The sequence below is a fragment of the Erythrolamprus reginae genome, chromosome 6 (genome assembly GCF_031021105.1).
Source record: "Erythrolamprus reginae isolate rEryReg1 chromosome 6, rEryReg1.hap1, whole genome shotgun sequence".
Classification (NCBI taxonomy): domain Eukaryota; kingdom Metazoa; phylum Chordata; class Lepidosauria; order Squamata; family Dipsadidae; genus Erythrolamprus; species Erythrolamprus reginae.
Genome location: NC_091955.1, coordinates 84,775,640 through 84,792,919, shown reverse-complemented (window position 1 = coordinate 84,792,919; position 17,280 = coordinate 84,775,640). Strand labels below are relative to the sequence as shown.

The 17,280-nt window shown below is 38.1% G+C and overlaps 1 protein-coding gene across 1 annotated transcript; it reads right to left on the bottom strand.

The window, feature by feature from the left end:
- Positions 1-322: 322 nt before the first annotated feature.
- Positions 323-14,932, bottom strand: SLC25A18 (solute carrier family 25 member 18). The gene is made up of 10 exons (XM_070756486.1): positions 14,816-14,932; positions 12,331-12,433; positions 11,378-11,500; positions 10,055-10,110; positions 8,039-8,129; positions 6,801-6,919; positions 5,170-5,362; positions 3,151-3,305; positions 2,757-2,832; positions 323-1,956 (listed from the first exon to the last, which is right to left on the bottom strand). Exons 2-10 carry the CDS (start codon positions 12,348-12,350, stop codon positions 1,815-1,817), a joined length of 975 nt encoding a protein of 324 aa, XP_070612587.1. The 5' UTR covers positions 12,351-12,433; positions 14,816-14,932; the 3' UTR covers positions 323-1,814.
- Between the last annotated feature and the right edge of the window lie 2,348 nt (positions 14,933-17,280).

The following is a 17,280-nucleotide window of genomic DNA, read 5'->3' as shown; positions in this document are numbered from 1 at the left end:
ACTGAAGCAAAATTGAACTGAAAGTATGAGTAAGATCCTTATCCCCTGAGATGGACTAGAAAAATGAATGTTTCCCAAAAAGAGAAGATGAATTCAATTTAAGATAATGCAGTCACTCATAAATAACCAGTCATCTGAAAATAAGCTGAATTATTTTGAGATACAGTATTGGTAGAGTGTTTTCAAGTTATTACAGTAAGTAAAAATGAGAAAATAAGAAACCATGAATGTAGTAAGACTAAGAAAACATTGGGGTGCCTTTTTGAAATCTTTTGAAGTTGAAGAGAAGTTTGATAGTATTGAACATATTGATACATCCTGATCCTGGTATTTTATACTTTAATAATAAATATCAAAAAAATACCTCACAAACCTTATGGATATAGGATAATAGTTTTAAAGTTATTCAATTAATTGTTATACAGAATTTGTATTGATGTGTTTCATATTAAAGTTTCTTAATTTATAAATCTGATAAAATGAATGTTACTTTAAAACTAAAACATATTTTTGAGAGGGAATCTTACCTTTTTAAAATATACTGTACTGACAGATATAGCCACAACATTTTAATGCAGAGAACCCCAGGTATTCTTTAAAGTATGTCTTATGGAGAAACATTTTAATTTTTCAGGTATTCGGCCGATCATTGGGCTTATATTTTGATCTTTATCTCTCTCCAGATAGTTTAAATCATTATTTTTAAAGGTTGTTATGTGTATAACTAGAAAGTGAATATGGCTGCTGGGCCCTTAACAACTGCTTAACAACATGCATTCAATTAATGGCCTCATCAATGCAAGTAGATAGCGTAAGTTATTAAGTAAGGCCATCTCACTTAAGAGCTGTCATCACTTGCAACAGTAGTGGGCAGGCCCCATTACAGTCTTAAGTTGAATACTGCCTGTATTGTACGAGGTTTATCTGGAAAATAAAGTTACAAGATTTTTTTAAAAATACAAAGAATGACGATACTGTAATAAAAGTTCCATAGATTGCAGATTAGGTATTACATTATTTTTTATACATAGTCACCATTCAGTTTAATACACTTTGTCATCCGTGGGACGGGTTTTTTGATGCCTGTGTCATAGAAGTCTCCCGCCACTTTTTCAGCCAGTTCGTCACTTCTATTTTCACCCCATTGTCGGAAAAGCGTTTCCCACCAAGGTGTTCCTTCAGTTGTAATTCCGTAGCCATTTTGTCACATGCTGTCTTGACATTACGTCCTCTCCATAAACTGAAACGATTTCGCGATGAATCACAGCAGCCTCTTTGCATTCAGGTAGGGTATTACAGCGCGCACTTGGAGGGAAGCGGAATGAGAACGCTCATCTCTAACCTTCACAATGCCAGTCGATGATCTACTGACCACTGGCACTGCTCGTTCACTTCCAGTGGCTTCTCGCTACACAATAGTAATACCCACGTGAACATTCCCCGCGAGAGCGACATGTCTTGTGTCCTTACTTTCCAGATATTGCTATTTCAGTTGTTTTTACAGATACTATAGCTTTCAAATATGCTTTCAATTAAAGAATGCTCTATCAGATGTAGTTAACACAATGAAGATATACCCAGAATATGTTTATTTACAAGCACGACATATTCTATTTTGCTGAAAATCATCTGCTGAATAAGAAAAGAAGCAATGGTAAACACTGGGATTGGCATTCCTCCTAGGCCATCTTTCCTGGATGGTAGTTTTATCATCCCCCCCCAAAATGCTCACAAGATGGTTCATTTGATTTTCAAGTGATTGTTTGGAGTTTGTGCAAATTTAATCCAGAGTCTTCTTCCATTGCAAGGTGGTATTATTGGAAAAAGCTCATGAGCCATTCTCCAACGCCAATGAAATAGACTCCTTGGGCTATGCCAAAGAGGGGCGCTATCACCAGCGCACGACACCCAGCTCCTTTCATAAAAGCGGAAGGACCCTCGTGAATCCAGATCTTCCTGCAGGTAATTCACACAATGAGATCATTTCAGTAAAGGTATCCTGAGTAGCATCAGTTGCTCTCGGCAACAGAAGTGCATCAAACATTAGTGCTTTTCATACTTCAAAAATTATTTAGAAGAGGGATTATTCTGGAACCCACAGAAGCACATGTGCAGCCCTTCTAAAGCAACTACCTCTTTTTCAGACTTCCAAGTGAATCTGAAAAAAGACGCATCTTTTAAAAAATTTATTAAATTACTCATTAAATCAGCTCTGTCTTTTTAAAGGCTCTCACAGAAGTCTGAAAAGGGCACTAACCAAATTGAAGGTACATCATTGCTTTTGCTCCAATGCATTCCAAAAATGCCCCAGCATTTTTGCAGAAAGGCAGAGACTAATTTTTATGAATTTCTATCACAGTTTTGCTTTTTTTCAGGCAACAGTTGGGATTGGGGGTATAGAAGATGCTGTTGTTTAAGAAATGACATTAAGAGTTTTAAGTATAGCACAGAACTATCTTTGGAAACGTTCCGTCCACTTCCCATTTCCACCCCAAAGCAAATGCAGATTCAACAACATTCCGTATGAATTGTACGATTAGAAAAAAAATACATATTAATCAATTAACTTTTGGTCAAATGATATACAGTGATTGCTCACACTCACTTACAACCATTTTGTGAACCAACAGAAGAACACCCACAACTTACTTGCTAAATCACCAATGTATCCACCAGTCCAGACTAGTTGTATGGGGAATATTTCTCAGAGATCTAGTGTTTAATGCTTAAAAGGAATCATATTTAATTCTGTTTACCTGGCACAGTCAATGATGCCATTGTAGGTATCTTCTCCCAGTCCTTTCTGCAGAGTTTGGATGCGAGTTTTTAGAACTGTAACAAGATAGTTTGTTAAATTTATGGAAAGAAAATTGATCTAAAGATTTACACATATTTACAGATACTGCAGAGGAATATCTTCAAGACTCAGATTTTAATATTTATTTCTTTTTGGACAAGAAACTGCCCAATTAAATAAACCTGCAAAAATGCTCATCTCTGATTAGAGATATAAGTATGGGGTGTGTTTTTTTTCTCCAAACTGTTTTAATTTTAGATATACTAGCTGCTAGTAATTTGTGACAGTAGCTGCTAGTAATTTGTGACAGTAGCTGCTAGTAATTTGTGACAATAGCATCATTTAATACTCACCATCCAATGGTGTTACCGCAACTGCAGCCAGAGAGCCCGCTGCACAGCCAGACAGAAACGAATGAAAGAAAGATGCTTTTTCTTCAGAGGTCTTTTGTCCCAACTTGTTAAGGTTGGCAAAGAGTGGGAAATAAATGATGGAGAAAGGGACATCCCTATTGAGAAAAGTAGAATATTTTAGGTAAGCCTATATTTGTAGTGGGTGGGACATTTTATTCTATTTTTTATTCTATTTTTATTTTACTTTTAAATTTACCTATTCTGATTTTATGTATGGTGGGACTGGTCTCTAGGTGTCACACGACTTTCGTTGCCAATGACAATTCGTTGTTTTTTGACAATGACAATACAGAATTTATTATTTATTATTATTCTTATATTTCTCATTCAAGCAAGTAGCTAATTTTGCTTCATTAGTAACTCAAGAAATTGTGACTAACTTTATATTTATGAAATGTACTTTCCAAGCCACTGATGTAGCAAATATATATATATTTTTTATTGCCGGCTTTCTTGAAAGCATGTAATGCAGCGTTTTCAAATCATCTGCTTCCCCTAATTTTAGTGACTCAAATTACAATTCTTCCTCAGACTGGTAAAGATTATATAATATTATCAGTGGAAACTTATTTCATTGACAAATATAGATGCCAAGATTTTAACAGTCTCTTTAGCATGTAAGCTACACGTTGTTTCTCCAGCTATTATACATCCATTTCAATATGGATTTATGTAAGACCCACACATTTCCTGTAATATAAAATATCCAATGTTTGTATTTGCTTTACATAATATATATTGATGATGAGAAAGCTTTTGATAAGTTTACTTGTAAATTACTAAAATAAATTTTGACTTGCGTTGGATTTTTTAAAAAGTTATATTTAGTATTGATCTATTTTATTCAATCCCAAATCCTATATCAGTGATGGCGAACCTATGGCATGGGTGCCACAGGTGGCACATGGAGCCATATCTGCTGGCACGCAAGCTGTTGCCCTAGCTCAGCTCCAACATGCATGTATGTGCCAGCCAGCTGATTTTTGGCTCAGACAGAGGCTCTGGGAGGGTGCTTTCGGCTTCCAGAGAGCCTCCGGGGGTATGGGGGAGGGTGCTTTAACAGGGGGATGGGGGAGGGTGTTTTTACACTCCTCCAACTCCAGGGAAGCCTTTGGAACCTGGGGAGGGCAAAAAATGAGTCTACTGGGCCCATCAGAATTTGGGAAACAGGCCATTTCCAGCCTCCAGAGGGCCTCTGGAGGGGGGGGGTGAGGGAAGCTGTTTTTGCCCTCCCTAGGCATTGAATTATGGGTGTGGACACTCGTGCATGCATGCTCTTTCGGCACCCAAAGAAAAAAAAGGTTTGCCATCACTGTACTATATGATTATTGATGGGTTATCAACTTATTGGTAGAATTTATGTTACAGAATATAGGGCTCCCCTTTCATCTTTTCCTTTGTAATTTGGCTAGCATATACTACAAACTTTGAAAATATCAAAAAAATAACTTGGGAAGACAAAAGCATAAAAATCTCATCTACATTTTATGGACAAACGTGAAAATCAGACTTGATGCCACTTGATTTTACCAATACTTTTGAAAAACATAAAGACCACCATAATATCTTGTAGTAATGGTCTGTTTGGAAGACTGAGAGACTACTGAAAATTTTAATGAAGGCATTTAGACTTCTTCGCAGAAAGAAAAAGGAAGCATAATAAACCACCCAAATATTAAATTGTGCAAAAAGATCCAGAGCCCAGATAAAACTCTACAAAGTAGTCAGGCCAGTTTCATGCATAAACTTGAATCCTATTAATTCCCATCATCCAAAACCAGTTCTCCAAACGCCAGTTGTAGAGAAACTGACTCCAATTCTGAAATAAATGGAGCAGTTTTTACGAGTGTAAAAGGTAATGTATAAAGAGGGCTGAACCCAGCTGAGTTCTCTTCTTAGACCATTAGATGTTGCTACTGCAGAACTTACAGAAAAGGGAGAGTCACACACTCTATTTACCTGAGTAAGGTGGCCCCAAGCCCTTTATACAGGCCTGCTATCCCCTGAGTGCGAAGCAATTCACTTGCAATCCTAGTGGCAGAAGGACGTTTGGAGGCCACCATAGTTCCAGTGGTGGAAGGCTGTCCTTGTGGTGGATGAGAGGAGGCAGCAGTTGTTTTCTCCAGTCCTAGGGCTTTTTGCTGATGAGCAGCTGAAAGACAGAAACTCTTTTTATCCTACCAATAGGCAACGAATCCCAGCGAACGATTAGGTCCCACAGAGTTGGCCTTCTCCGGGTCCCGTCGACTAAACAATGTCGTCTGGCGGGTCCCAGGGGAAGAGCCTTCTCTGTGGCGGCCCCGACCCTCTGGAACCAGCTCCCCCCTGAGATTAGAACTGCCCCCACCCTCCTTGCCTTCCGCAAACTCCTTAAAACCCACCTCTGCCGTCAGGCATGGGGGAACTGAGATATCTTCCCCAGGCCTATACTGTTTATGTATGGTATGTTGTGTGCATGTTTTTTAAATTATGGGTTTTTAGCTTTCTAATTATTGAATTTGTATTATATATTGTTTTCTGTTGCTGTTGTGAGCCGCCCCGAGTCTGCGGAGAGGGGCGGCATACAAATTTAATAAATAAACAAACAAACAAACTCTCCTCTTCTGCTGAATTCTTTGAAACAGAAGATGATTTCACTTTGTTTCTGTGCCACGTTTGCAACAGTTTTCATAAAAATGTTCACCAAAAATTATACATATATCAAATCTTGAACCCTGAAGGCTGGATTATTAAAAGTTCCAAGGCAGTATTTGGCATTTGTAGCGATGAAGCTCTATAGGGCTTGGTGGATGAGTCATTTCACCACTGGTAGGAAAATGCTTCGCTCCATCTCCTAGCTTTGGGTTCGGATCAGATTTCACCCACTGCCCACAGAGATTTGGCTACAGTGCCATCATGATGAGATCTTTTATTTTAAAAAAATATATATATAAATTTTCCTAGTCTTAAGCATAACAGAGGGATAAATGCAGGGCTTACATCTCCCCTCATTTCTGTCTCTCTGGAATTCAAAGGGCAAACGCAAGCAACATAATAGAAACATGAATGAAACATTAATGAGCCGGGGTTGTACTGCAGGCCACTGAAGCTGACTGTAGATCTGAAGGTCAGCAGTTCAAATCTCATCACCGGCTCAAGGTTGACTCAGCCTTCCATCCTTTCGAGGTGGGTAAAATGTGGACCCGGATTGTGGGGGCAATATGCTGGCTCTGTTAAAAAGTGCTGTTGCTAACATGTTGTAAGCCGCCCTGAGTCTAAGGAGAAGGGCGGCATAAAAATCGAATGAATGAATGAATGAATGAATGAATGAATGAAATGAATGAATGAATGAATGAATGAATGAATGAATGAATGAATGAATGAATGAAATGGGACCAAGATATTTTTTCCATTCTCTTATTCTTGGCCAGCTGGGAAGATGACCTGGTTGGCTCGCTCTTGCTTGTGGTATTTTGTGGCTGGCTGATAAGAATATAAGAACTGTCCTAGCAAAGTTGAACATTTATGAAGGCATCAAGCAATTTTGGTGGCAAAAATGAAGCCAGGTTGGTTTTTGTAACCTATACAGTTTCTAGCATCGGGGTGCTCACCTAGTCGCCCAGCATCCTGAAGCTGAATTTTCAACATTTCCATTGGGGTTGTGACCACCACCTGGCATGTCCCAGCTCCACAGCCAGCCAGCATTTCCTTGGCCAAGGGCAATTCTTTTCTATTAAAGAGTAGCACAAATGTACATGATGTGTTCAAAAGCGCAGATAGAAACGATGCTCAGACTGGATCAAAATTACAGAAAACAAATGCTCTTTCCCCCATACCCTGCAGCTGCAAGAGCAATCATGGGCTTTCCCAAATATGCCCATGTTACACCAACACTCCGCAGTCTGCATTGCTTGCCGATCAGTTTCCGGTCACAATTCAAAGTGTTGGTTATGACCTATAAAGCCTTTCATGGCACCGGACCAGATTATCTCAGGGACCGCCTTCTGCTGCACGAATCCCAGCGACCAGTTAGATCCCACAGAGTGAGTCTTCTCCGGGTCCCGTCAATTAAACAATGCCGCTTGGCGGGACCCAGGGGAAGAGCCTTCTCTGTGGCGGCCCCGGCCCTCTGGAACCAACTCCCCCCAGAGATTAGAATTGCCCCCACCCTCCTTGCCTTTCGTAAGCTGCTTAAAACCCACCTCTGCCGCCAGGCATGGGGGAATTGAGATCCTCTTTCTCCCTAGGCCTTTATAATTCTATGCATGGTATGTATGTCTGTCTGTTTTTTATATTAATGGGTTTTTAATCGTTTTTAGTATTAGATTACTATTGTACACTGTTTTATTATTGCTGTTAGCCTTTCCGAGTCTCCAGAGAGGGGCGGCATACAAATCCAATAAATAAGTAAGTAAGTAAGTAAGTAAGTAAGTAAGTAAGTAAGTAAGTAAGTAAGTAAGTAAGTAAGTAAGTAAATAAATAAATAAATAAATAAATAAATAAAAAGAGCCTTCTCTGTGGCGGCCCCGGCCCTCTGGAACCAACTCCCCCCAGAGATTAGAATTGCCCCCACCCTCCTCGCCTTTTGTAAGCTGTTTAAAATCCACCTCTGCCGCCAGGCATGGGGGAATTGAGATCCTCTTTCCCCCCTGGGCCTTTATAATTTTATGCATGGTATGTCTGTATGTATGTTTGGTTTTTATAATAATGGGTTTTTAATTGCTTTTTGTATTGGATTATTATTGTATGCTGTCTTGTTACTGCTGTTAGCCACCCCAAGTCTTTGGACAGGGGCGGCATACAAATCCAATCAATCAATCAATCAATCAATCAATACATACATACATACCCATCCACGGAGAGCAACTGTCGGAAGAAATCATTGGCTGCCAACTTGATCGCCTTTTCAGGAGTGACAAGAGTGAGGTTTACAGCAGCTCCTTGGAGAGAACAGAAGAGGCAATAAGACACCTTGATGATGACTTTGCTGGCTCATCCCTACTAAAACAGGAAGTGTGATTGCTCTCTCCTGTGCACAAGGATCCACAAAAGCAATAATGTTTAAATAATACAAGTTACAAATTATTACTAGATACTGTAAATATATTCCAGTCTTCCTATATGGTTTAGGTTTAGGTTTATTGGATTTATATGCCGCCCCTCTCCGCAAACTTGGGGCGGCTCACAACAATAATAAAAAACAGTACAGTACACAATACCAAATCCAATGCCCACCCATCCAGTTCCAATTGAAATTAATAATCTCATAAAAAACAGTATATATAAATATTCTCTATATAATCTTAAATATTCTACCAAAGTAATAATAAACCAAATGCAACACTAAATATCACATATTCAGAATCATTAGAATAGAATGGAATGAGTATAATTTTTTAAAAATTATTTATTTATTTATTTATTTATTTATTGGATTTGTATGCCACCCCTCTCTGTAGACTCGGGCCGGCTAACAACAGTAACAAAAAACAGCATGTAAATCCAATACTAAAACAACTAAAAAACCCTTATTGTAAAACCAAACATCCATACATACAAACATATTGTACATATTTATTGGCCAAGTGTGATTAGAGATACAAGGAATTTGTCTTAATTGAATTAACTGAATTAAGCCTCTGAGTCTAACACACCTCCTGGTGTTTTCCATCTAGTTTTCTTCCCAACAGTAGAAAAATATGATTGTCGTCTTGTTTGTTTTTCCAGTGTAGTTCTAGGATTTCCTGGTGGTCTATCATCCAAGTACTAACCCCTTAGTTTTGAGATCGCCCAAACTCAACTCAGTATTATCCTCTTAGGGCTTCAGAAAAAAATATTCAAAAACAAAAGTACCAATGATATAATAACTGTTTAAAAAGTTTTACACCATGTGCAGATTTTTTTTCCTGTTTCAAATTCAGTCATGAAGAATGTAGATAAATTCCACTCAACATATGTACTTTTATATGGATTGGCTAGACGGAGTAGCAAAGAGAAGTTGGTAGGTGCAACAACAAAAGAGAGCTGAAGCATTCCTATTTGATGCTTGTGAGCTTTCTGAATGCAGCTGGTTTGGCACTGCAAGATACAAGATGGCCTGTTGACCTTCATGGCATCGGACCAGAATGTCTACGGGACTGCCTTCTGCCGCACGAATCCCAGCGACCAGTTAGGTCCCACAGAGTTGGCCTTCTCCGGGTCCCGTTGACTAAACAATGTCGTTTGGCGGGACCCAGGGGAAGAGCCTTCTCTGTGGCAGCTCCGACCCTCTGGAATCAGCTCCCCCCAGAGATCAGAATTGCCCCCACCCTCCTTGCCTTTCGTAAGCTCCTTAAAACCCACCTCTGTCGTCAGGCATGGGGGAATTGAGATATTCATTCCCCCCCAGGTCTATACAATTTATGCGTGGTATATTTGTGTGTATGTTTGGTTTTTAATAAGGGTTTTTAGTTATTTTAAATATTAGATTTGTTATATGTTTTTTTATTACTGTTGTTAGCCGCCCTAAGTCTACGGAGAGGGGGGGCATACAAATCTAATAAATAAACAAACAAACAAACAAACAAACAAGTAAACAAGTAAACAAACAAATAAATAAACAAACAAACAAATAAACAAGCAAATAAATAATTAGCCAAGGCCTTCTACGTGTTCTTAGGCCTACACCAATATTGGGTTCCTAAGAAAAACATTCTGTATATGTTATTTTTTAATTCCTCCGTGCAATGTTATTATTTCATTTCCATACACACACACATATACACCTACATATATGTCCAAATAATGTATTTATTTATATATTGTAAAAAAAAAATTATTAAAATTTCAGGGCAAAGTAAAGCCATTCCATTTCTACAGAGATTACCTCGATAAATGCCAAACAATCCTTCTGAACGTATTGTCTTCACCAAGCAATCTTGCCTAGAATAGGAGAGGGAGAAACAATTACAAAAACTATTTCAAAATTTGGGTTCATAGGTGTAATTATTTCTTGTTCACTGTTTTTCCATAATGTTTCTCCCTTAGGGTAGCAAGACCTTCTTAGCCAAGGCACTAAGACAGTTGAAAAGCTCAGTTACATTCAGCTTTTAGTAAATATGCAGCAGCATTCTTTTTTCATGATGGCTTTTATTTCTGAATGATGGTAACATTATATCACTGATACTCAGTTAATTACGCTCGCTAGCAACTGTGTAATTTCTCTCGCATCAATTTTAGCAACTTTCCCAACCACATTGTGCCTTTCAGAATTGCTGGATCTGAAACATACAGGTTAGGAATTTTGAGAGTTGCTGCTTTATAAGATACAGTGATACCTTGTCTTACAAACTTAATTGGTTCTGGGACGAGGTTCTTAAGGTGAAAAGTTTGTAAGACGAAACAATGTTTCTCATAGGAATCAATGGAAAAGCGATTAATGCGTGCAAGCCCAAAATTCAACCCTTTTGCCAGCCGAATCACCCGTTTTTGCGCTGCTGGGATTCCCCTGAGGCTCCCCTCCATGGGAAACCCCACCTCTAGATTTCTGTGTTTTTGCGATGCTGCAGGGAAATCCCAGCAGGGGAATCCCAGGATTGCAAAAACAAGCACTTCGCTGGCAATGGAAGTCCGAGCGAAGGGAGCATCAGTGAAATCGCAGCATCGCAAAAACACCGAAGTCCTCGAAACCCCATCTCAGGACCTCTGTGTTTTTGCGATGCTGCGATTTCACTGAGGCTCCCCTCACTGGGAAAATCCACCTCCAGACTTCCGTTGCCAGCAAAGCGCCCGTTTTTGCACTGCTGGGATTCCCCTGCTGGGATTCCCCTGCAGCATCACAAAAACATGGAAGTCTGGAGGTGGGGTTTCCCATGGAGGGGAGCCTCAGGGGAATCCCAGCAGTGCAAAAACAGGTGCTACACTGGCAATGGAAGTCCAGAGGCAGGGCATCCCAGCGGCGGCGGTGGGTTTGTAAGGTGAAAATCATTTGTAAGAAGAGGCAAAAAAATCTTAAACCCCGGGTTTGTATCTTAAAAAGTTTGTATGACGAGGCGTTTGTAAGACGAGGTATCACTGTATATTAAAAACATTATGGGTAAAGTGAACAGAATTTTGAAGAATACTCAATAGTGTTAGGAAATGCAACAATAGAACTCATTTTGATTCTTTTCAGATCTAAGTTTAATATTATGTATCATCGCTCACGTACATGCCTGTGTAGACTGCTCGTCCTTGCTGATTCTGGAGACGGGTTTTGGCCAAATCAATGGGGAATACACACGTTACCCCCACAAGGCCAGCTATTCCTCCATTGATTAATTTTGCTGGAAGGCTGGGAAGAAAGAGGAGATAGTTACCAACATTTGTTAAAAAGCATGAGAACACTTTCAATTCCCATTCTTCTTCTGTGGTGTTCTTAGAGTATTCTTTGCAGATTTTGAAGATAGTATAATAAAAACAGACCTTGCAACCTAAATATTATGAAAATTATGAAATATGTGGAGAATTTTAGCAAATGTTCTAATTACTGCCGTTATTATTAATTTCTAATCTTGGGAAATGTATAGTAGATTTGCCCTCCTTCACTTAAATTTTGTTCTTATCTTCTTATTGTTCTTATTGATAAAATTGAACCGGTCCAAAAATGGTGGAAGGTTTTAAGCATAAAACGTATCAGTAAAAAGACTTAATGAACTCAATCTGTATAGTCTGGAGGACAGAAAGGAAAGGGGAGACATGATCAAAACATTTAAATATGTTAAAGGGTTAAATAAGGTTTAGGAGGGAAGTGTTTTTAATAGGAAAGTGAACACAAGAACAAGGGGACACAATCTGAGGTTAGTTGGGGGAAAGATCAGAAGCAACGTGAGAAAATATTATTTGACTGAAAGAGTAGTAGATGCTTGGAACAAACTTCCAGCAGACGTGGTTGGTAAATCCACAGTAACTGAATGTAAACATCCCTGGGATAAACATAGATCCATCCTAAGATAAAATACAGGAAATAGTATAAGGGCAGACTAGATGGACCATGAGGTCTTTTCCTGCTGTCAATCTTCTATGTTTCTATGTTTCAACAACTTATTTCTCTCAATAATGACAAACATCACATGACCAAAATCACTGACCTTTGAAAATGAAGCACACAAAGACACTACTGACCTGATCTTCTTGCTCGTCATTTTCCTTGGATGGTGCTGCTGTTACTACAGACCCAAGAAATTCTTTGACATTAGGGAACACTGTCTTTGCTGTCTTTATTTAACTGGGGACAGAAAACAATTCCTCTTTCTTTATTGGATAACAAATCACATAGTTCAAAAATAGAATTGAATATTCATAACTCAATCAAGGCCCTGGGGATTTTCAGGAAAGTTTGCTGAATAAATTTTGGTTTCTCTCTCTCTCTCTCTCTCTCTCTTTTTTTTAAAATTTAATTCAACTTCTATGCTGCCCAATCCCAAAGGACTCTTTCCCCTAATAAGCCAGTATATATACTATATACTTTTCCTGTTTCCTAATGACCTTCCTTCATGCTTACATATGAATACACCTGAGGTCTATGGAGCTGAAAAATAAGTGCTCAGTAACATTAGAGCAAAAGGAGTTGTTGGATCTTCAGTGAGTTTACTCAAGGTAAAATCAAGTGAGCTTCTGCTCTGCAAAAGACATGCGAGCACCAAAAATTTCAAGGAGTTACTAACATCTGGTTCCAGACCATGAACAGAAAAGAAAAATCAGATTCACAAAATCTATACCCTGCAAATGTTGAAAAAGATATTGCAGAGAATCTCAAGCCATTATAAAATTTCTTTGTGAAGGAGGGGAAGGGGGAGTAGATAAAACATCCACATGGAAAAAGACAAGGCTTGCAAAAATTACTCAAGCATGGCTTTTACTTACCATATTAGTTAATGTGAAAATAAAGAATTAGAACAGCTAAAATGTTTGTAGTTTGTGATTTTTTAAAAAATCGTTTAAAATTCTCTAGATCTCTCCCTTCTACACATTTTCAAAGTAACTGGAATTAATAAACCAGACCACAACCCTCTCTAACCCATGCTAGGTTTTAGGCTAATTGGTTCTGTACCTCCAGACTTTGCATTTATTACACCACATTTATATTCCAGTGTATTATTTACATAGCTAACTATAGCTTAAGCATGGTTGACATCTGAACTGAGAAAGTCAGGGTTAATATTTATAAATTATGATTTAAACTATGGTCTATTTACCATTGTTGATTGAAAGACCAACTCTTGTATAATCAAGATTTAAATAATTTTGTATAGGCAATTTGTTTTTTCTAATTCTCCCTTTCTGTTTTTGTTAATGCAAAGGTAGAAATTTTGGTTTATTAGATAAGTCATGAACAGCGGATTTACAAACATTCAGTCATAAAACATGATTTCTAAGCCATTATGCTAGAACCAAACAACCTACTATAAATGGGTGCATAAATTTATGCAATTTGTTTTTGCATTCTTTAAAACAAACCAGTGTGCTAAATATAGAGTTGAATAAGTCGTTTTCTTTCAGTCAGAAAATAGGATCAAGAGAAAATGATGGCATTTTTTTGCTTTCAATTGGATTTGGCACAGCTAAAACAAACTCACCCTGGATATACAGTATTTATAAACTTTACTATGTTGTTCAGTTATTATAGATATTTTTTCCAGCTGCCATACAAAGGGTTAGTACAATGTATACAAATGATGAATCATAAAACAGAAAAAAAAAGTCACCAATAGTTTTACTATTAGTCATAATTCTTATGTAAACATTTTATATAAGCTTTGGAGTTGCAATACTAGCACTGAAAAAGTAAATTTGCATGACGGATATTATTGAAGTTTTAAACTTCTAGAGCAATCTATCTCCATGCAATTGTGCAAAAAACCCCACATAGTCAATTCTCATATACATTAGCTGTGGCAAAACACATTGAGTGTTCTTAGAAATAGCAATGCCAAACCTACAAAAAGTACTAAAATATAACTAAAATTTAAAAATACCAAATGTCCTTCTGCATTATAAACTTTTAAAAAGCAAAATATCATAAACCATTGCTTGAAACTGACCTGATTTCTCAAATCCACACCCTTTTTTTCTACTGTAAAACAACAACAACTATTCAAATGTCCAATTAAGTGTACACTGCAGATATAAATGCATCCTAACTTTCTGGAAGCTATTATTATTAGCTGCTGGTCACTCACTGACATACATTTCCTCATCTATAGAAAACTTCAAAATAAAACAATTTCAGCATTTGGTTGTTGAAATAATTATAACAGTTAGTGCAAATGTGTCTATTATGTGCTATAGAGCACAAATGCAATTTTAATTATACGTAATACATATCTGACACAAATGTTTAGAAACTACACAAGGTTTATAATTGTTCCTGTGGCAACGTTAGAAATAAATGACTATAAACTACCTCCTCCTAGTTCACATCTAATTTCACTAAAGAAATTGAGTCTCACTCTCCACTTATACTAATTAGCAATCTCACTAGTTTAAGTAGACCTTTTGTTTCCAAATTCATTTGCACCAAAAATCCAGGAATTTGCAGATTGCTTTTGGAATTATAAATACTGAAATAATGAATGAAATGTAAACTCAGAAAAGTTGGGAAACTTACCTTCCTTATTTTCAAGCGGTTTGGTTCCTCCCTTCCTCCTCTTTCATTTTTAAGCATCTGACTCACATCTGGAATCCTTAAAAAACAACCACTCAGGCCTCTTTTAAGGGATTGTCCACAAATTCCCAGTAATATCTGAATTTACATAGGAAATCCTTGTCTTTCTCGCTGTTCATCTTATTTTAGGGCCAGCAAAAAAACTTATGAACTCCAGCTCAAGCATTTTCCATCGGATGAGGGCAGTTTTAAACAAGTGCTGTACATTTCAGTTCATTTAGTCAAGCTCTAATTTATCAAGAGGTTGTAACAACTGATAACATTATATTCCATGAATGTGGTAACATATGATGAGATGTTATATCCCCAAATCAATTACAGATCGGTCTCCCTTGACTCTTAGTGGGTAAGTACCGCCAAGAAACATCTATGACCAGTAAGACTTTTACATAAGATTCATTAAGCCCATTAATGGACCAGGGGCTTCTTTGCACAGTGACTTAAGCCAGTTCCTGCATCTGGGCAAGAGCAAAGGGTCTAACCTTGAAGACAACTCAGAAATAGCTAGTCCGCAATGAGGCCTCCCACTGCAAGCTGTACTGTAAGTAAGCCCATGTTACACCAACACTCCGCAGTCTGCATTGGTTGCCGATCAGTTTCCGGTCACAATTCAAAGTGTTGGTTATGACCTATAAAGCCCTTCATGGCACCGGACCAGATTACCTCAGGGACCGCCTTCTGCTGCACGAATCTCAGCGACCAGTTAGGTCCCACAGAGTGGATCTTCTCCGGGTCCCGTCAACTAAGCAATGTCGCCTGGCGGGACCCAGGGGAAGAGCCTTCTCTGTGGCGGCCCCGGCCCTCTGGAACCAACTCCCCCCAGAGATTAGAACTGCCCCCACCCTCCTTGCCTTTCGTAAACAACTTAAAACCCACCTCTGCCACCAGGCATGGGGGAACTGAGATCCTCTTTCCCCCTAGGCCTTTACAATTCTATGCATGGTATGTATGTATGTATGTTTGGTTTTTATATTAATGGATTTTTAATCATTTCTAATACCAAATTACTATTGTATACTGTTTTATTGTCGCTGTTAGCCGCCCCGAGTCTCCGGAGAGGGGCGGCATACAAATCCAATCAATCAATCAATCAATCAATAAATAAATAAATAAATAAATCAAGGTGTTAGTTGTCGTCTATGAGGTATATACTATTTGAGGGACAGCCTCTCTCCTATTTTTACTTATTCAATAAGATTGGACAGAATTTAGCAATATCACGTGATGAGAACCAGGAAATATACCTTTGCTGTTATAATGCCTAATTATTTAGGTATATCTTAGACCAAGCTTTCTCTCCAGACTCTAAGGAAGAGTGGGATGTTACAGGTGTGTGTGGGGGTGTTGGTGGATGTTTGCTCCACAGGAATGACCTTCCTTTTCTGCTGTTTGATGTTTTATATCCTTGTTTTTATTTTGCATATACCCAAAGCCAAGGGGTTGAGCAGCCTTAGAAATATGAAAAAGGTGAAAAAGAAACCTGTAATGTACAGTACAACCAACCCCCTTCAACTCCTGGTGGACTTAGAAAGTCAATGTTATCAAACCTGGCTTTCCATCAGCATAAAGAATAGCATTGCATTGCAATTTTACCAACATTTATGAAACATAGCAGTGAAGATACCAGCCACAGCATCAGCCAGTCTGCATAGAATACAGGTTTTAGTTATATGGTGTTTGCAAATGATGTAGCCAAAATTTTTTGGATTATGAGTATCCTAACCTGCCCTTCCCCCATCAAGCAGGATCTGTTCTCAAAATCAATCCTTACAACCTTCCAAGAGGCTAAACACATTTGTTTTATTGTTTACTACACCTTGTTACACAATCATTGGATTTGTATTTTGTATTGCTTTTGTGAGCAGCTCCGAGTCTTCGGAGAGGGGCGGCATACAAATATAATAAATAATAATAGTAACTGAAATATTTCATTTTAAGTGTTTTGGAATTTTAGTTACCATAGCTTTAGTTTCTAAATTTATTTAAAATATTTATAATTTCAAAATGCATCAAAATGAGGCGTTGTAAATACAAGGTTATCCAAGGGCATGTTTTAGCTATTTCCTCCTCAGCTTGCATACATGTTATTTAAAACTGTTCTTTTTCTCCCTTTGAGAAATTGATTCTCAGAGGTTGCCTGGACATGTACTTGCAGCTATGCAGGTAATATGTAAGACCAGCAGTGCAAGTCATTTTTTAAAAAAAAGGTGTTAAAAAAACAAGCAACATCTCCACAAGAGCCTGGGAGGGTGGGGGTGTTAAAATCTGTGACACCAATGTAACATGAATACACTCATAGTAAGTCTCCCCATTCCCTAAAAATATGATCCCAAAGTACAAAACGGTTGTCCAACCCTGTTTTAAAACTATTGGTTTCGTCTGGAGTCCTATTAATCATAGGCCTGATA

What these genes read in the sequence shown, in the direction of transcription:
- SLC25A18 (XM_070756486.1), bottom strand. Translation starts at nt 12,350, where the DNA reads ATGACGAGCAAGAAGATCAG. An exon ending in CGAGCAGTCTACACAGGCAT is followed by an intron (nt 10,111 to 11,377) that starts GTACGTGAGCGA and finishes CTCCTATTCTAG; the next exon opens with GCAAGATTGCTTGGTGAAGA. An exon ending in CAGTTGCTCTCCGTGGATGG is followed by an intron (nt 6,920 to 8,038) that starts GTATGTATGTAT and finishes ACTCTTTAATAG; the next exon opens with AAAAGAATTGCCCTTGGCCA.